The sequence below is a fragment of the Botrytis fragariae genome (genome assembly GCF_013461495.1).
Source record: "Botrytis fragariae strain BVB16 chromosome Unknown tig00000795, whole genome shotgun sequence".
Classification (NCBI taxonomy): Eukaryota; Fungi; Ascomycota; class Leotiomycetes; order Helotiales; family Sclerotiniaceae; genus Botrytis; species Botrytis fragariae.
In genome coordinates, this window is record NW_023501011.1 from 652,540 (window position 1) to 672,087 (window position 19,548).

At 41.9% G+C, this 19,548-nt stretch overlaps 6 protein-coding genes across 6 annotated transcripts; 2 read left to right on the forward strand and 4 right to left on the reverse strand.

The window, feature by feature from the left end:
• Window positions 1-1,006: 1,006 nt before the first annotated feature.
• Window positions 1,007-2,901, reverse strand: Bfra_007114oa (uncharacterized protein; the record flags this gene model as incomplete). Its single annotated transcript, XM_037337487.1, has 5 exons — window positions 1,007-1,783; window positions 1,836-2,079; window positions 2,137-2,270; window positions 2,320-2,717; window positions 2,766-2,901. The coding sequence occupies 5 exons, from the start codon at window positions 2,899-2,901 to the stop codon at window positions 1,007-1,009; spliced, it is 1,689 nt and encodes a 562-aa protein (XP_037186867.1).
• Window positions 2,902-3,844: 943 nt separating this feature from the next.
• On the reverse strand, window positions 3,845-4,710 carry Bfra_007115oa (putative transmembrane protein; the record flags this gene model as incomplete). The annotated part of the gene is made up of 2 exons (XM_037337488.1): window positions 3,845-4,370; window positions 4,433-4,710. 2 exons carry the CDS (start codon window positions 4,708-4,710, stop codon window positions 3,845-3,847), a joined length of 804 nt encoding a protein of 267 aa, XP_037186868.1.
• Window positions 4,711-5,710: 1,000 nt separating this feature from the next.
• Window positions 5,711-7,489, forward strand: Bfra_007115ob (putative c6 finger domain protein; the record flags this gene model as incomplete). The annotated part of the gene is made up of 4 exons (XM_037337489.1): window positions 5,711-5,770; window positions 5,819-6,400; window positions 6,451-6,594; window positions 6,647-7,489. The coding sequence occupies 4 exons, from the start codon at window positions 5,711-5,713 to the stop codon at window positions 7,487-7,489; spliced, it is 1,629 nt and encodes a 542-aa protein (XP_037186869.1).
• A 1,459-nt stretch (window positions 7,490-8,948) lies between these two features.
• On the reverse strand, window positions 8,949-10,116 carry Bfra_007116 (putative duf300 domain protein; the record flags this gene model as incomplete). The annotated part of the gene is made up of 3 exons (XM_037337490.1): window positions 8,949-9,329; window positions 9,410-9,890; window positions 9,974-10,116. The coding sequence occupies 3 exons, from the start codon at window positions 10,114-10,116 to the stop codon at window positions 8,949-8,951; spliced, it is 1,005 nt and encodes a 334-aa protein (XP_037186870.1).
• Window positions 10,117-11,887: 1,771 nt separating this feature from the next.
• Bfra_007117 (putative o-methyltransferase protein) lies at window positions 11,888-13,295 on the reverse strand (the record flags this gene model as incomplete). Its single annotated transcript, XM_037337491.1, has 4 exons — window positions 11,888-12,644; window positions 12,702-12,822; window positions 12,885-13,011; window positions 13,068-13,295. The coding sequence occupies 4 exons, from the start codon at window positions 13,293-13,295 to the stop codon at window positions 11,888-11,890; spliced, it is 1,233 nt and encodes a 410-aa protein (XP_037186871.1).
• Window positions 13,296-17,050: 3,755 nt separating this feature from the next.
• Bfra_007118 (putative duf946 domain-containing protein) lies at window positions 17,051-18,530 on the forward strand (the record flags this gene model as incomplete). Its single annotated transcript, XM_037337492.1, has 2 exons — window positions 17,051-17,170; window positions 17,316-18,530. 2 exons carry the CDS (start codon window positions 17,051-17,053, stop codon window positions 18,528-18,530), a joined length of 1,335 nt encoding a protein of 444 aa, XP_037186872.1.
• Between the last annotated feature and the right edge of the window lie 1,018 nt (window positions 18,531-19,548).

Consider the following 19,548-nt stretch of genomic DNA (forward strand, 5'->3'; position numbering starts at 1 on the left):
TTTTTGTGACAATTTTGATAAGGTTTTAAATCCACGAACCTACTGCCGGAATCGGAAGCGGCGTATCATTTTCATACATTCGATTTTGACAGTAGAAGTCCACAACCATTGAGAGCAAACTTTCATACACGCAACTTTTCTTCTTCTTGCTTACTGAATAATCATTCACGGACTGTCCCCGATCTTTCCCGTTCAAACTTTCTATAGAACGTCTCGGGGGTAGATAGCTACGCTAGTTCCATTCTATTTATGATTCATGTGTATGTGTTATTCAAGCCTGTTGTTGATGTTCAAGTTAATCAGATTAAGTGGAATGCGCGACAGTCATCTGTCCCAAGATAACTATGTCAACTCCTAACTTCTTATACAAACAACAAATTCACTCACATAAAAGATACGCACCACATAATCAAATTTCTTTCAAGTGTTACTAACTTCTGAGCATATACTAACAGCTTTTGGTACTTACTTCTCAATGAGCGAACGATGCGCAGGTAGTATTTTTTATATTGTACCATTAGCTGACCACCGCATTTGCGGAACTATGTATGGAAACAATAATTAAAATGATATTGTTTATTGCTGGAAGGAGTTCGTAGTATCAGGTATCCCTTTCATCTCCCAGCATTTGGGAAGTTGTCTAAATCACATCTTGTCACATATTTCTACGACGTGTTACTCGGTCTCTACAACTGATCCCATTGATATGAGACTCTTCTTCCTATTTCAATCTGGGTTTCAATTGGACTACAGTCTGATCATCAGAAGCTCACAGTTCATCTTTCCCTCTGTTTTCAAAGTACAGCCGATTTATCTAGTACGAACCACTAGACCCCTTGCTTTAAATAACATTTTGCTTTAGAAACCCGAACTGAGCTATGCTATAAAAAGTTATGACAAATCAAAACGTGAACATCTAGTGATGCTGAATACAATCATACTCCCACAAACTCCAACCCAAATAAAAACATCCCAGATTCAAAATTGAAATAAACGCGTAGGAGTACTATACAGTAGGTGCGCAGAACTCCTCGTCATGTTGTCTCATTTGGTCATAATACCTTGCCGGCATTGCTTCTCTGTATGCAGGTGGTGGAGCGTCGTTTTGTTCAAAATGTCTTGCGGTAGATGCCGTGGCGCCTTGATCTTGCCTGGCAATATAGGGGTTGTTATTTTGGTTTTGGCTGGCATAGGGAACTGTTTGATCTCGATCCGAGATGGAATAGACGGAGTCTTGATCATTCTTGGACGATCTCAGCCGGTTTGCTGGGTTTGTGGATTGAGGACCCAGTGTTGAAAATGACGAAACATGATTCAGTGGCGTTTGTGATCTCGTCGAATGGAAGGATCTCTGATCTTCGGTGTTATTTGTGATCATCAGATATAGGATGTCAGTCTTCATCCCTATGCCTCTGATTCCCTTGATTAAACTTTGATCTTGTTTTCCAGATCCATTTATCATCCCTCTCGCGGTTCCTACCAGACTTGTTCTTCCTCTACCAGAAGGACCGTTCCTCCCACTGGCATCGCCAACCGCCCCAAGCGCTGTGCTTAAAAGTCCCCCTCTTCTGGAAGTGTCACTACTTGAGCTACCTCTGCGACGACGATCTCTTCTGTCTCTTTTGCGATCTTTTTTGTCTTCTCTGCGGGATTTTCTATCGTCTGGAATGCCAGTCAGTAGACTTTTTAGTCCACCACTATTGGCAGGATGATTTGGGTCAGCCCAACGACTGTTGAATGTTGGTAAGGGACTAGCCAAAGATGACTCGGGATTGTTGTGCGCCTTTCTGTTTGTCAGTAGGTCTTTATCCATCAAAAATATGAATCACACATACGTATCGAGCTTGCGCTCTACGATCTCCATAATCCGCGATAAAGTGGCCCATTTTCTTTAGACCGGTTTGTTGAGCGCGTCTTTCGTCTTCGGGATAAATAAGGGAAGCAGATGGAGGAAGTTGAACTTCTCTTGCCACTCCATGTGGGTTTCGAGTCTGATCAGGCTGAAAAGTTAAGACCATTGCAAAGAGGCCATGGGGTACGAAGAGGTTCGTATTGGCGCGGTCTAAGAAAGAGGATGATCTAAGGATAGTATCAACTGTCTGTCATCATCACCAAGTACTTCGACTGCCTGCTTACTGTCTTTGTGTCTGATACCCTTTAGCTGCTCGTACTGCAATTGGAACAACCATAGACACAATCATTGGCGAAATACCGGGTGCAAATCCGACACCTTGAGCGGCCACATTCACGGCGTCGAGATAAGGAGATGCCTGCACCAAAGTAAGTATGCACGAATGACATTCGCAAGTTTCAACTTACTTTATGAGCTTCATTAAAATCATCAATAAAATCCAGGAATGTATCTTGATCTATGCCACAACCCGCTAACTCCAGGGAGTACGCTCGGATTATACCACGACTTTGTGCTTCGGGCCTCCGTTGTGGCAGTATTATAGGACAGGACAGTCCTCGAGCTGCCTGAATTCTTTGATCTGGCAGCTCGTGGGAGTAAAATGAAACGTCTTGCTCGTATGTATTCCTCATTGGTTGTGCGCGAGGATTTGCGGTTAAATATTTTCTGTAATTCTCATCTCTCTCTATGTCCGCACTTATGCGATCTGAAAGGTTATTTTGATAGTCGGCGTAGGCTTGCAGGTCCTGGTATGCGTCTTCGTCATTGCTATGTTGATTTGCTTTTGGCAAGGTACGAAGTGGCACTATTGTAAGTCAGTATCGATACGTAGAAACCTTGGTGATGGACAAACTTTGGGATGGAGCAGTATAAGACGAACCTCGATTCGCATCTTTCGTGTGAGATTTAGGACTCGGAGATTGATAGGACGTCTTTGCTTCCATTGCGAGACCAATGCCTGAACTAATGAGTCCAGCGAGTTTCCCCATATTGTCTGGTTTCTGTTAGAGTATTGGAAAATTAATGTGCCGTTGAAGATGCAAAAAGGAGTAATTGGACTTGCTTCTGTGTTTAAGAGATGTACATCTTTGCAACAAGAGGGATATAGAGAGAAGCTTTATAATGAAAGTCATTGTGTGTCCCAAGATTTCACTGCATTTGACAACAACGCATAGATTAGTGCGATAAATGCCAAGAAAGGAAGAATAAGTCGAACATTGAAAATGCGAAAGCCTTTCCGTAACAAGTAGAAACATCTACATGAGATTGCATCGTTGCACATGTCGATATCACTCGATACCATAACTACGACATCATGTCTCGATTAGGAATGAAAGGCGTAATAAATTAATCATTACTACGAACTTACCACTGTGGGAATTGTACGATGACGCTACTCACTGGTTACCCTTTTTGGTAATCTTCGCTTAAATGGATGGCGGGGCGCTCCATCGAATGGTTGTGATTGGATGTTTATCTTCCAGTCCTCAAGTTTGAGAGTAGGAAAATTTTTATTGATCAAACAGATTAGACAATGTAAGTCATCAAATACTATGAGAGCTGCATTTTGAACAGATAGCGGAACGAACGGTAGAACGGTAAAAGACAGGTATTATCATTCTTACAACGTGAACTCTATTTGCTCTGTACATCAAAAAACTATTAACTCTCAAGAACGATACTAACAAACTATCATCCCAACTAAACACCTAAATTGATACTTTGTGATTTAATCCGATCTATGATATCGATGTGATTCGATCAGCAATTCCCGTCACTCATCTTTTTGCCTTCAAACCGTCAAAATGGAAAGAGAATAAAATGTTTGCGAAACATAAAAGAAACTGCTGAATGAAATTTTCTAAACAGATCTGACAGGGTATATAGACATTCAGGTGTGTCAGTTTGCTGTTAACAACAGTCTATACACTCTTATGTCTTTAGCCTTGGCGTTATCAAACCCGCTAGTAAATACAATGCGACAACTGTGAACTCCTCGATGATTGCCACGAACAATCTTACTAACGCGGACCCGTCAATTACAGAGAAGGATTTGATGGAAGTGAAAGCCGCTAAAACACTGTAAAACAATCTGACGGCCAAGAAGGGATTGGCAATAACGACGGCCCAGAACACTCGACCATGTCCAGTGGGGATTTTGTAATGGTCCTTGAAGGTGACAATGACGAGAGAAATCTGGATAATATACACTCCTATATAAATGGCGATTCCAATTTTGGTAAGATTTCTCCCGGACGAGGTCTTTGACGATGTACCGTCAAACTCTCGAGTACCGCCAACAATACAAAGAGCCAGAGCGATTATCGTAGGTACATGCATCAGTTGAATGAGACGACTTCGTAGAGATCCAGATGTTGAGTTGCTTGGCTTGTAGTATCCGCCATTTTGCATCTCAAATGGAGTGCCAACTTTCGCATAACCAGATATGATATCAGTACTGTCATTGCGTCATGTTAGCCTAAACATTGCCATAAAAGTAATTCAATAACTCCAACATACGTTCTAGAAAGTAAACCGTATGTAGCCATAAACAAAGGTGATAATCCAACAGACTGAAGAATAATCGACCATTTTGCATCACTGGTATTAGCAAGATTATGTATACTTCGAAGCTCAAATATTGCACCCGCAATCCGAACGACGGAAAACAATCCGAGGTATACCCAACCAAGCTTTTTCTTGAACCCCTGAGAGAAGATCACAAAGATAGCGATTGGTAAGGCGATGGCATATGCAATAATTTCTGCGTATGCGATGCCCTTCACAGTTGATACCATGATGGTTGAACTTTGGGTAATTGCAAATGGAGTGAGTTGGTAGAAAGAAGATAGAAACAAATTTGCGTGAAGAAAATGAGTGAATCTTAGGAAGTGTGCGGCAGTTCTCTCTTATATCGAAGTTAGGTTTTTTCTGTGACAAACTTTCCGGAATACCGTCCAGGAATAACGGCAATCAGACGCTCATTTTATTAGAGAGCCACACACTGATGCGCATTCATCTTCATGGTCGATGCTGATAGATTGAAAGAATGGGGGAGGTGTCAAGATTGGAAAGTGGTGAGTAGTATCTCCATAGTTAAAGGATCTCTTGGAGAAACCATCGTCTTTTTGCTCCTTCGTTGTCAGAATAGAGTGAGAGCAGTCATTGATAGGAATATCCGGTTATCGAATTCATTCCATTGGAGCAATCTGAAGAACAAGGCTTGCTGATCCTTACAAAAGTTTAGCTAAGGTAAAATGGCTGTAGACGTCGCAAGATGCTGCATGAAAGAAAGATGTGAGGATATCAAACAATATAATAAATCCGGGAATAACTCGGGAGTTTTCGCCGAAAGTTGAGTACTGGTGGTGTCACAAAGAGGCTGAGTAATCAATGCACTACGCTGAGAATACCCGAAAGAGACAAGCGCATGATGACAGAGCCTTATCCATCTTACGAACAAGCAATCTAACGTCCCTAAAGAGAATCAAGCTTCATCTGCATTGCTGATCTCTAATACATATATGACCAGGTACAAGACTCTTACAATGTGGCTTAGTAACTATGTGACCATGAATGCATGCTTCACACAAGCAACATGACAGTGTACGTACGTACCTACAGGTAAAATATCCGATTCATTCGTTCTCATTCTTTGGTGTGATCATCATTTTTCTCTCCATCTTTGCGAAACACGGGTTCGCAGACTACTCATCATCTGCCCAGTTGCTCTATAAGAGAGCGCTCAGATTCTCTAATTACCCCAAATACTACCAACTATCTCAATCAAATCACGAAATGGTTTATTGCGGTAAGCCAAGCAAAGCTTGCGCAGAGTGTAGACTTCGGAGGACCAAGGTGAGTAAGCAGTTTCCCATGAAGTTTTCCAGTCACTGACCTATCTAGTGTGATACCCTGACGCCATCTTGCTCACAATGTATTCGCGCTGGTCGTAATTGCACTGGGTACAGAACTGAAGCAGATATGATGTTCCGCGATCAAACGCAACACTACGCCAATAAACGACGAACTGAAAATGACACTCAACTAGTAGTATCTAAAAGGAGAACTAAAGCATCAAACGACGCGTCGGAGTCTCTTATAGATCCTAAATTGACATGCCAGTCCACGATGCAACTGGCAACGCAGATAACACCACTGACGTTAGGGCTTTCGACTTCTTCGGCTGAGCAGGCAACGTGTTATTTCTTTCGAAATTATGTTCTTGAAGACAATTCGACAAGTGGTAGTTTCCAATATCTCCACGAAATATATGATAATGAGCTCATTGGTCCTGCTCTGGCTGATAGCATTGAATCTCTTGGCATGGTCGGCTTAGCAAACTTCTGCAAAGCTCCTGAATTCCAGTTCCACGCAAACAAAAAGTATAACTCTGCTCTAAGGCTTGTTACTTCGCGGTTGAGAAATGAAGACGAAGCACGAGCTGATCAGACCCTCGTGGCAGTCATACTTTTGGGGCTTTATGAAGTAAGTTCAATAAAAAGTTTTGATAGTTCACTTTCCTGATAATCTAACAGATAAACACATGCACCGGTCCCCAGTCAATGCAATCTTGGACCAAACATGTAATTGGTGCCTCATCGTTGATGCAGCTTAAGGGAAAGCAATATCTTGAAACTCCAATAGGCCGGCACATATTTGCTCATCTTAGGACTCAAGTAGTATGTTTATTGCCTCTTTCAATGTTGCAATTATGTCTAATGCTTTGTTTAGATCACGAACTGTATACAACGCCATGTTTCTATTCCGCCTTTCATTCGGGATTGGTCAAAGTATGCTTTGCAATTTCAGTCGCCAAATGATGCCCACGCCACAACTCTGTCGGAACAAGTGATGGAATTTGGCGATCTCCGTGCTACAATGTCTTCTTTTCATGATTACAGGAATGCGGAAAAAATCATCAAAGCCTCCCTGGTGATTGATTCCAAGCTTGTGGAGTGGGCTTTCACTTGCCCGCCGGAGTGTATGTTTTATAGAACACTCACCTTAAGACAAAGGACTGATAGCGTTTTTTCGGATCATTATCATATCTACGATAGTATTTGGGCCGCCGCACTCTGGAACCACTATCGATGTGTTCGGATTCTCATCAATGAAGTTGTCTATGTTCAACTCACTCATCTCAGAAATATCCAGCCTGAGTTATTCGATCTAGACGTGAGAAATCCTATCTTTTCTGATTCTCAATTGGAAATCTCGACCACAGCCGTTATTCAACTATCACATGATATATGTGCTAGCGTTCCTTTTATGCTTGGATATGCAGAGGGCGGAGAAGTGACATTGAATAGTGCTAAAGCCGTTAGCGGTAACCTTTTGTTGTGGCCTTTGTATACGGCAGCCTGTACGCCTCTTGTATCCGATATGATGTGTCACTGGGTAGCAGGGAGACTAAGAGTCATATCCGACATCATGGGAATCAAACAAGCTGCCCCATTGTCACATATCCTAACAAAAAGAAAGGATCTTTTGGCTTGGGAGCTTGAAGATATCAAGAAAGGGGCCGGACCAAACTACGAGGATTGGACACATGGACAATTAATGGAGCTTACATGAGCTGAGACGACGTTCCCAATTTCTCTCAACCAAGAACGGAGATTTAAGTTACTATTTTCGGGAACTGTTCATCTTATCTAGTCACCTGAGTTCTTCCTGGGTTCATTATACTTTGCAACACGCTATAGTTTTCAAAAGGAATGACCTGCGTTTGGAAACATGATAGGAAACTGATTGAAGCTTGACCTGCATTGGCCTGTGCCAACTCCACTACTGAATGATATAGACCACCTTGCTGGACCTTAGCAACAAAGACTAGGCAGCGATGACCAGATCTATGACTTGGGGATTGCCTTCCAATTTTATTACCCCTTTTGGACTGTCTTGGTCTGGACACGGAATGTCTTCTCGAATATTAAAGCATTTAAATATGTCTTGACCACGGGCTAGCTTTAGATAGTGGGCAAAAAAGACATGTCGCCTCTCTGGGCCCGCAATATTGGTCTTGGTGTATCATTTTGGCTCATGTCCATTTTCAGTGGCTCAACATGAGCTCATTCATAGGTTTTACTTAGAAAACGTACCTTGCTCAGAAATCTTAGTATGACTGTATCAACAAGAAAACAAAGCATGTATATTGGACTTCGTTCGTATGATGGATATCTATAGAAATCCAGGGCAAAATTTTGGAATTGTGAATGAGAAAATGAGGAAACGAAGTTATTCATGCCTCGAAGCAAGTTGTTCAGCTGGCTTTTTCTTGGCGTCATCCAAGTAAACAACATTGAAAATAGAGTCGTGGTTCTCTACTCGGAAGGTATCCTACTACCGTCCTGTGTCATAGAAATTGTGACGGACTATTGGCCCCATTCTAGTATCCGATATTTCTGACTACAGTGTGCATCTGGGATTTAACAAGCTCCGGAGAGTTGTGAATGAACTTGAAACACAGCGTGAACTCTCCAAAGGGAACATTGTTTGGTATTGATTATGTATCGCCATTGAATTCAAGATCTATAATCAAGTGTCCTCATTCGCTAGTGGTCTATCAAAATAGAACTGGGTATCTTCCATTTCCAACCCAACAAAACAAAACAAAGAGACTAGGATCGATGAACCCAACACTCGCGTTTTGGCAAAATAGATACCTGTTTCATAGATGCGTCATTGACCTTGAACTCCCCCAAAAAGAAAAGCTACATTGTCACTAGAATTGAGCCGTCAACCTTTGCGCCCGATCTTGAATGAAACATCCCGTCCCATCATCCCACAATATTCCGATCGGTTCAGTTCCACATCTGTGTTCATACATTATGATGATATTCCGTCCCAGCAGTCAAGCTCACAGTCTCATACTATCACACCAAAGATTAGTTTAAGTTCCCACAAGAAAAAACACATTTCCATGTGTGAATATTCAAGCTCCCTCAAACATAAGGGACCTTATAAGAAGAATGAGTACATACATTTCCCCCCTTTTCCGTATTTTCTTTTCCCATCGCCAACCTGACCATCTCGCCTATGAAAGCAATAAAATTTGCCGCGCCAGCAATTGCTTTAATCCCCATGAAACCCCCTCATAAGTTTCACGTCCCTTAGCGTACTCGCCCACGGCATAAAATTTCAGAAATAAGATCGAGAAGATAACCATCTCCAACGAAATTAGTAAGTTAGGAATTCCATCGGTCAAATCGCGAGTGGTAAGTTTATTGCTCGGCGAAAGACGCGGCGAGAGGAATGCGAAGACAATGGACTGGAAAAAGTTCAAAAATACAATTCCTTTAAATGCTATGAGTTTGTGAAGGGGTTTGCGAGCGGCTGTCAGGGACTTCGTGGATTTGTAGAAGCGGAGAAGTGCCAGGATGGCAATGATGGTGCCGCCTATGCGGAGAATTACACACTGACTTTTGGTGAGTTTGTGGTTCCGATGATGTAATTCGATTTTTAGGAAGATTTTAGGAGAGCTAACAGAGAACTTACCCAAATCCTGGTGAAGTAAATCTTAATCTCCGTCTCACAATATGTTCCCTTTGCCTCGGAGATCTCCTCTATGAGAAATACGATGAACATGATTGCTGGGAATTGGAAGATCTGAATAGCGGTTTTACGAATTGGGGGAAGCTGTGATACTTGCCCAGAGAAAGATTGCGCGTGAGTGTCTTCAAGTACGTAGGTATACAAGAGCTGAAAAAATGCGGCAAATGCAAACGCCTCGTAGAGCTCATTGATGGGGGAGATATAAGCCGCGGCTTCTTCAAAATGTATGCAGAGAAACGAGATGGTTGCAAATACGGGAATCATGAAGATTATGCGGATGATTCTGGTGGATTTGTTAGGAAAAAATAGACAAGAGAACGTAGGGGGATGATATACTGTTTTTGTTCTCGGGGCAAAGAATAATGTGTTGCATGGCGAAATATCAGAAAGATTGATAGGAGAAGCGAGAAGGCTAGACATGCTCCTGATAAAATTTGAATGAATTGATGGAAACTGAGGTTATTGATAAATGGGATTTGAGCTATAGATTTCTTTTAGTCTGAGAACTGTAGAATTGCTGCTGAGGATGGAGTCTTACGGGGATCGTTTATGTTTTCCACGGGACAAGTGTGATTCTTGGAAGATTCGGAATTCCTCTTGTTTGAGGCCAGAAAATGGACATCCCGAGCTTGTATGGGAAGGAGTTGCATGTTAAACGCCAGAAGGGAAAGAAAATTTGTTCGAAGAATGAAAACTTCAGAGTGATATACTACACACTAAAAAGCGAGAGGTAGAAACAAAAAGCAGCTAGGAGGTTTGAGCTTAAAAGATCTTGGGAAATACCCATATGCCATAAATCGGAAGGGCGTCTTTATATACATATGAATTTCTCGACCTCCCACACTCTCCTACGGTGCCGACCCCAGATGATCTTCTATATTGAGAAATAAGAAAAGTACGAAGTCTCAAGAGGGAGGCACAGCCATGTCAGCGACAAGCCGTAACCTTAAATCTATCCACAAATCTTAGATATACGACATATTGCTTCAAAAGGTAGCCAGCACGACGGGGCCACGATAAGGGCCAACACCGACTCCTCCGCTTCCAAATATGAGGATCAAAAGGATACCAAAGTCGAAGCTTACGTATTAAGCACTATTCCCAAAGAAGAAAGCAGTGCGATGAATGATGATTGGTGAGATCGTGCCATTTGTGGGGTGGCTAGGGTCAAAGAATTGATGCCCAGGTACTTTGCATAATAAACTTTCCAGGACCCTTAGATCCAGGTTCTTGGTTTTCGCGCGTTTCTCGGTCGGATGGACGTTAGGCCTATCGTGCCTGAAATCTGGGAATGAATCTGTGGTTCGTGTGTGGCATATCCAGGCAAAAATCACCAGCCACACAGTCCCACCCAACCAATGCAGTTTGAGAGACGGTCTGATATTCATCCGATCCGAGGCTCTATAGAAGCCAAGAGCTTGCAAAGTTTATTCTTTGACCATAGTCGGCTCTTTAAGCGCCGACTAGTTCATACTTGGGAAAATTGGCAAGTATCCCTGAAGAGCAAACGCTCCTGCAAATTGGCGCTATTGATGAGTGGTGGTCGTCGGTCGCTTGAAGAAGCTGATTATCAGATCTCCACTGTAGGTATTTTGGAGAAACTCAGCCCTGTCTAATCCTGTGTAGATCCCACTCTTCAAGTTTCGGTTGTAAAATACAACTATTGGTTGAAAATGGTATGCATGTAAGATTCGAGAATGGTATCTTTTTGTGTAATACAACTTTATGTGAAGCTTTCCATGGTACTGGTATTATCACTAGCTCGTGTAACATGTGCTTGCTGACGATACCATCTCAGGTGGCTCATAAAGTTGTCGATGTGCATTAGACATGACTATCGAGTTGTTTTCAACCGTAATCACTTGTCTAATCCAGCCATTCAATAGGCATTATTGGGCACAAATTCAAGATAAGATCGCCAACCAAAATTAGCACAAGTTCTTGTTGGAAAAATGGTGGTAGCCGGAGTGTGATGACACGACTAAAATCATTCTTCGGTGGAAGTGTGCGCAGAAATTTCATCAAGTACCCAGACTAACAGTCTCCCAGAGGCGAAGGATCAAGCAGACCCGGTCTAGTAGCTACGAGGAGAAATAAGACGTGATAAATGTTCCGTGTAGATTGTCTACCAAGGTCTAGAATCTGACATTACTGTGCTGCGTACAAATAAGTTTTCTCAAGGGATTGTCCTACATCGCATCTAATTGGGCCCAATTCAACCAGGGCACGAAAATTCTCTGTCCGAAGGCGATTAGCATACATTCTGTATGACTATTGTAGTGAGTTTCAGAGAACAAGTCGTTGTCAGAAGGCCTTTCCATCAACAGCTTATGCCTCCACTTTCAAGCTCACTGACAGTTGATATGAAGTCATATCTCTCATATTTATCCAATCATCTTCACCATTATCCATTCCACAATTCTACTTCAACCACGCTTCCAACACACTAAAAGTTGTTCCCTCGGAGCCATATATCCTCTCCAATCTCAATCCTGCAGCTTCAATCAATTGTCTCCATTGCTTTTCTGATCTTTCTTTTCCTGCGAAAAACATCATCGTAACATCCATCCAAGTCGCTTCGGCATCTAGCTCGTCCTGCAACACCATTTCAGCAATGAGAAGACGAGAAGTAGAGGTCATAGCATTAGCGATATTGGAAAGAATAGTAACACAATCTACGTCTGGCCAGTCGTGGAAGCAGCGACGAATATGGTAGATTAGTGCACCTTTGACTGGTTGTGGTGTGAAAAAGTCATAAGTCATCTTTTCGATGCCAGGAATGGGATTCTGGTTCTCTGACATGACTTCTTCTCTGTCTTGAAGAATTAATCGACCTTCAGTACCTTCAATGATATCTTTGATAGCGGCGATTGCTTGACCTTGACCACCCCCGATATCTACCAGTAGCACTGAATTATCGTTTATTTGCATCTTTCGATATTCAGAAAGCCATGGAAAAATGTCATAGGATTGAACCATTTGAGAAGAAATTCGATTCATGCCCAAATTGAATATTCTTAGTCTTTCAGGATGAAGAGAGAGGTAATCCCACATGTTGAGACCATTAGTTCGATGGGCGAATGTATATGGATTGTTTTTGATCGAGTCTGGTACTTTGAATCCATTCTCTTTGAAGTATGGAGTTAGGGCATAACTACATGGCGCGTACTCATCATAACTTTACATTGTCAGAATCACATATAGTGCAAAGGAGTTGGCTTTGGAGGAAACAAACATTTGTTTGTATGATGCTCTCATATCCTCGAGCTGAAAGACTAAAGAATTTGCCGTTTGATTGTACACCCGTGGAATATTCTCCTCAAAATAGATAGGGGTAACGGCTCGCATCATTCGAACTGTAACATAGATATGTTAGATCGATTCACTCATTGTATGATATTTCTCCATTCAGACATACTTAACAGTGCCTCTTCCATATTAGTCTTTTGAGCCAATTCCGAAGCAGACATTCCTTTTCCATCCAATGGTAACTTGTCGAAAACGCCTGCTTCTAGCAATGCCCTCAAACATCCTGAGTGTATGAACTGTTGCATTTTAATCAGTTTTGACATATCACTCAATACATGGATAGGCTATATACCTCTTCATAATGCGATGCAATATTGTTCACTGGTCCATAAACATCACTTTTCATCTTCCTTGCAGCATCCATCAGTTCTACATGAGTCTTCGTCACAGTTGTAGCATTGAAGGTGCTGCTGTGTGCCACACTTTCTTCACAGGCGGAAATATGCTTCTCGACTGTGAGAGTGAGTTCTGCTAGAGATGCTCTGATGGCATCATTCTGCTTCTTCATTTCGAGATCCATTTTAGCTGTAGAATTCCAGGGCTGTACTTCTCGTATACCTTTACATGAGGGTCTGGAGTTTATAAATTGATGAGGAGACGATTTTTAGCGTGAGGTGATGTGGCATTCGGTGTGATATTGAGTGTACCATGTCAAATGGTCTGTACAGGGATATGATAGGGCACGCCGACCAACACATCTATCCAAATATGGAAAGAGGGGTAATGATCATCAGATTCTACCTTTTTTTCTTTTTTTCTTGCAAGAGAATGAGGGATGAAGCCACCTCACCTTATTAATTCTGGTGTTGACGATAAACCTCGTTACCATTCTTCGATTGTCTAGGTACGCTCATAGCAATGAAATGGTACGATAGGTTTTATCATATGACTTCGAAGTTAGCACACCCACAAAAATATCACCTGCACTGAACCAATACGAAATGAGGGAGTAGATCAAAACGAAAGAGGAATAGATCAAAGTAATTTTCCATGCTTGTTCGAATTTTGAGCTCGATTCAAGCCCTCAACTTGCATTTACTATACCTGTGTTATCTATTTTCGTGATTTGTATGTAGAGAGCAGGTTCTAAATTGTAATTAATTGAGAATGAGATACTCATTAATTATTTGATAAAGCGCTGAGGTGAACATGGGAATTCTCGATAAATTAGTTCTAGTCTAAAGAAGGATCTTCCACATTCTCTTCTCTCTCTCTCCTCTTTTCTCCTTAGTTTTAAATTGTAAGTAGCTGAATCGACTTCAGCTCGCTGCAGTCTCATCACACTCAAATCGATCAGCAGAAGCTTAGCCGGCTACAAACTTTGATTTAATTTTTAATTGATGTATGGCCACTGGAGATTTCATTGTATTCCAGCGGTTTATGACACGTCCTGAAACCTGTATAGAAAACTTCCCCAAATCAAAATCCTTATTCAACCAATCCTTCCTGCTTACGACCCGAAAATGTGCTGCATACTGTATAATCTACAATCTACCTACTCTATCTACTCTCTACGTGCGTTATTATTCTAGAGTCATATCACGACATACTGGAGCTTTGTCTTCCTCGTCTCGACCCCAAAAATGACATTCCAGATTTCGAAAACTCTTAGGCAAAATATCAATCATTCCGAGAACTAGATGCAGCCGAACAAGATGCAGCTCAATGGGTCATAGTTGTAAACCAGAAAATTCAATCCGGAAAGCTTTTCAGATGTACCAATTGGGGTTCTTTTTGAGGTAAAGCACATGAGATCGATTATAAAGTAGGCTGTAAATAAGCTTTCTGTACCTATGGGTAATTTGCAGATAATCCACTTTGCGGGTAATTCATTATTCTATCAGCCCCGCGGATATCCATCAGGGTTCTAGAATTATCGGGTTGTTATAGGTAGACTGCTTGCATTGATACAGTATAGACATATGACATCGTTATAATGTAATGTAAACTAACATTGTTCAAGTACAATTCTAGGGCTAGTATAAATCTAATTTGAATCTAAGCTTGGCCTACACTTTGACTGCAAAATGACGTGGGAATAGCTTCAAATTTAAGCGAGTGTAGATAACTTGCATCTTGGAAGTTTAAAAGCACGAGCACTAGCGTTGGACGTTTAAACCACTCCCGCCTCGTAGTTTAATTCTAGTTTGCAATAGTTAATCCACATAGTCAATAGTGCACGCCTTTCACTGGCCTGCTCCCTTCATTGTGAGCATTAAATATTATTTGCAGACTAGTCAATTATTTTTGAGTATATGACGCAGATGCAGATGATTTTCAAATTATTAACAAGTTAGATGTTTGAATCTTAAGATTACTGATCCTGCCGATAGATCATCTGCAGATGGCTTGTCGGATGCATTATCCGGCCCATGGGTACCGTTGTGCAATTGATCTACAAGATGAAGTGGATGTAACACTAAAAAGGCAAAAGGGCTGAAATGGATAAATGTATAGTGAGTATGTCATATAGACTTTTATGTCGTGCAGGGCAAGCTGTCATCTTGTTATGTGGACCTCCCCTTGATTAAAGCTGAAATGTATCACCGTATTATACACACTGCTTGGGGCATATTTTAACAAGATATGATTTTGAGAAAGGTAATAATTGAGATGAAGACTCAGCGGGACAGGTCTGAAATGATAAATACTATGAAGATGGGTATAACCTCGACGAAATGACCCACTCAAAAAACGCTTATTGATAGAACGTACACTGATCAGAAACTCAACGTACCAATGCGCATGCAACAATCGTATGATGTAGCATTTATAGCATCATTCTTAATTTTTGAAGGGAAGGTCAGAGTATGAAATCTCTTATATTTGTACTATTTTCAGCGAATCTGTTTTTTCTTCAATCTGGGAGGCGCTCAAGATTAGATTCCAGGGGTTAATAAAGTTGAAATCTGGTTCAACCTTCGATATTTAATTTGGATCATGTAAGTTGTGCTGCATTCGCTTCCATATTAGGAAGGCCGTACTTTTGACTAATGCCAAAAAAGAAGAAGCAGCTTCACACGATCTGTTACATCTGATTCGATTCTAGTTTCAGGCCAATCGGCTCGACCAGGCTACATTTCTATGTAGCATCGTAGCTAGTTATAAGCGGCGTAATGAGCCGATGTAACTTAAGATTTCCCCGCCGACCCACCCACGTCAACAAAAGCACGACGTAGGAGTATATTCAGTGTGTGATAGCAAATCACGGTGCAGAATGCTTCAGCAGCTTCGCTTATTGCGGAAAGCGGCCCAGATTCAAACGAATTCCAAAATATTATCCGCACTGAAAAACTTTCCCCTCATCATTCTAACTTCCTATATTTGCTCTACCACATCGCTAGAGTCTCTTGGCTTCTTAATTAATCTTCTTCAGCTGGCCTTATGATCTTCCGCGTGATCCTCTACATAGATGGTTCTGCAATTCACACATATGTATTGGATTTATACTGCAGTGTCTCGCGATCAAAAGTGGGCCGTTTTCTCTTCATCTACCAACATACTACAGTGTCTTGGCTTCTTCATTCATCCCTTCGCATAGCATTCTGATCTTTCAAGTGCTTCCTCTAGTTGAACGATCTGCGATTTAAAGTCATACTTTGAAGCCACACTGCAGTACTAGAGAGGACCGGGCGTTCTTCTGCCTGCTAACCATTCTTTGAAGATCGATTTGAATTTGATATCTCTGCATAGTTGCATATCTGTGCAATTCTTATGTGTGCTTACTTTGATACAACAAGCAGTAGATTGTCACCTGTTGCGGGATTAGTATGTGCCAAGGGCATTAGGTGGCAAGATTGTGCGGTTTGTTGGTAAACAACACCTTCTAAATTCATAGCTTTCCAATAGCATTCTCGTCACAATCTCAGCTTTGTATGTCGCTGAATACAAATGGAACTCTGTCTGAATCATGGCCGAGTTACGGTTATTCTTAATGGGAAAATTGCACTTGGAGATATTTCGAGGGCTTAGTCGCACAGTCTTCTGGTTACCTATGAGATGTTCTCTTGGCCCTTTACACGAAATATGCTCGTAGTCTGATCGGGACAAAGAGGAGATTTCAGGCTTTGCAATTACACATATAAATTCCCGATAGGATACGATTGCCTTTTATGTCTCCTTATGCAGAGGCAGCGATAACTGTTTTCAACATAATTGGCTTTAAGACAAATGTTGTGTATTATCTGCCATTTTCGCGAGCACAACATTCTTTCTTCTAGATACTGACTTGACGAACTGTCGTCCAATGTCAAATCAAGTGTTGATCTTCTTGAAATGAACGAGTCAGTTAATCATAGACAAAATAACGGAGAAGTCCATGCCGCCATCGAACTATTGGTTAAAAACGAGGTTGAACGTGGCCTATTGAATGTTATCGTGTCCTCGTGGTTGTATGTAGGTGAAGATCCCTCATTATAAATAAGTCGAAGAAGTCCCTCTCATAGCATCAACTATCACCAAAAAGACACAGCTCTCCTCTCTCATCAAATCATTATAACCTATTCAAAACACTCACACATTCCCGACATACATCTTTAAGTCATTCAAAATGACGAACGCAACTTGGGACTACAACGGCTTAAGAGTCACCATGACTTCTACTTTCGACTGGCGTTGGAGTGACTCTGGTAGTGGTGGTAAAAGAAACGGGACATTCTTTCACCCACGCGCTCAAGGGAATTTGTGCGCACTAGGAAGTTACGGCAATCCCGCCTACGGCGAGATTACAGGGAAAAAGTCTGTGCTACTCGTCGGGCCAAGTCCCAACGCACCTGCTGGAGTTTCCCCAGCAGTTGCGAGACCAACGAGCTACACGAACATGTGGAGCGACGGTGGCTCTGGCGGAGATAATGATGGTACCATGTGGCGACCTGTAGCTCCGTCTGGATATGTAGCAATGGGGGATGTCATGGCTTCAGGGTACGGAAAACAGCCTAGCGTTAACGATGTCTGGTGCTTGCGCTCAGATCTTACCCGGCTGTCTACCTATGAGGCTAGCGACTTTTGGAATGACGGATCATCTGGAGCAGACCGCAATTGCTCAACATGGAAGATTGTCACCGAAACTAATGGTATCGATGGCTCCGAATATCTTCCTATACCTCCTTACACTTTCCGTGTCTCGCCAAACTATGGCAGACCCGATACGAGTTATGCAGTCGTGCCGCTTCTGCGGGTTCCCAATGCTTTTAAAAGATTCGACTTTGCTTTACCGACTGTTACGAAAACAACCATCCCTAGCACTGGCGACCAATTTGGCCAGCAAGAACAGTGCTCTGTGGTATTGCCTTTCATATTTTATCTTCCGAACGACAGCGCTTGGAATCTTGCTAGGATCTCTAAGCCTTTCTATACTGTCACTCGAGAAATTGCGTGGAATGTTGAGGGGGTATGGAACAATGACAGCGCAGGTGACTTCAACCGTTCAAAGACCATCAAATGGGGAATAAGCAAGACTCAAAGCGAAGAGATGGTGCACTCAGCTGGAGTTTCTGTCTCGGCTTCTTATGGTATTAAAGGTTTCGAAAGTAGTGTTACACTCAATTACCAGTTCACGCAAACTACTTCGAAATCTTTTACTGAATACCAAGAAGGAGAAACCACCGAGTCATTCGTTGTTCCCGGAAAAACAGCGAAAGTCTTGTTCAGCAAACACATTTGGTTGAAAGCTAAAGCTGGTGATGGTACCATGGCTAGTCAGGTAGAGATGATTGCTAATAACGATATCCACTTTGGTGGTTGCGATCTAAGCTAAATCGTTTATATTGAGATGGCAGCAATGTGACATCACATGGAGGCGGAACGGACGTTTCATTTTCTCTGTCTTCATCTCACTCTCTGGGTATTCTATATGTTTACCTGTTTTCCTAAATTAAGTTCCACGGCACAAAAAGATACTTTTGGATGGGCAGTTGACAGATCAGATGTCATAAGCTAGTAAAGCCTTGGGAACTTATGATCAACAATGTATTCACGCAACGAACACCAGGTGAAAGATCATTTTGACTTCAATGATCGGATTATTGGAATAAATAACCATGCAACTGGTCCAGAAAGAAGGAATATTTATGTAGTGATTTGGATTTTCTAAGTATGCAGAGCTTCGTGCTCAAGAACTATCATTAATTTCATAGTATAACATCGAAATTTGCAGCAGTCATTGCCCTCATGCTCGCTGATACTTGAAACTAACAATTGTGATCATCATATCCAAGCTACAAATAAATTAGTGTCCCGTATAATTTTTGGGTGAATGAACGGGATATCATTTGTTTTGACACGAAGTCCTCGGCGCAATGCCATTCGTACATCGTTAGCAAACCTCTTTGTCATAGTAGAGTTCGCAGTGCCAGTATCTTCTCCTTGAAAACCTAGAGTGCACGGAAGCGGACAGGGAGAAATAGTAAGGATGACTGTATCGACTGACGATGTGACGAGGCAGAAAAAGAGGAGTGCCGAAAAGATTAAGTTTGAAGGCCATTGCCGTGTCGTAAGAATGCGAGTTTGGTGGATAAAAGCAGAATCTGAAACGTGATAAAGTATTGTGTGATTTTATGTCGCGAGTCGGAACTCCCATAACGCTTTGAACAACTCTAGCAGCGCACAGGATTCGGGACTTTATTTCATAAAATCTCGAACCTGTTAAAGTCCTCCTGGGTCTCGCTTGGGTTATCAACATGGTCAATTTTCTGCAGACCGGGTGCCAGTTTGTGTCAGACATTCAATATGTCTCATGCGGCAAGTTCTGATTAACAACTGCCGCAAAATCACAA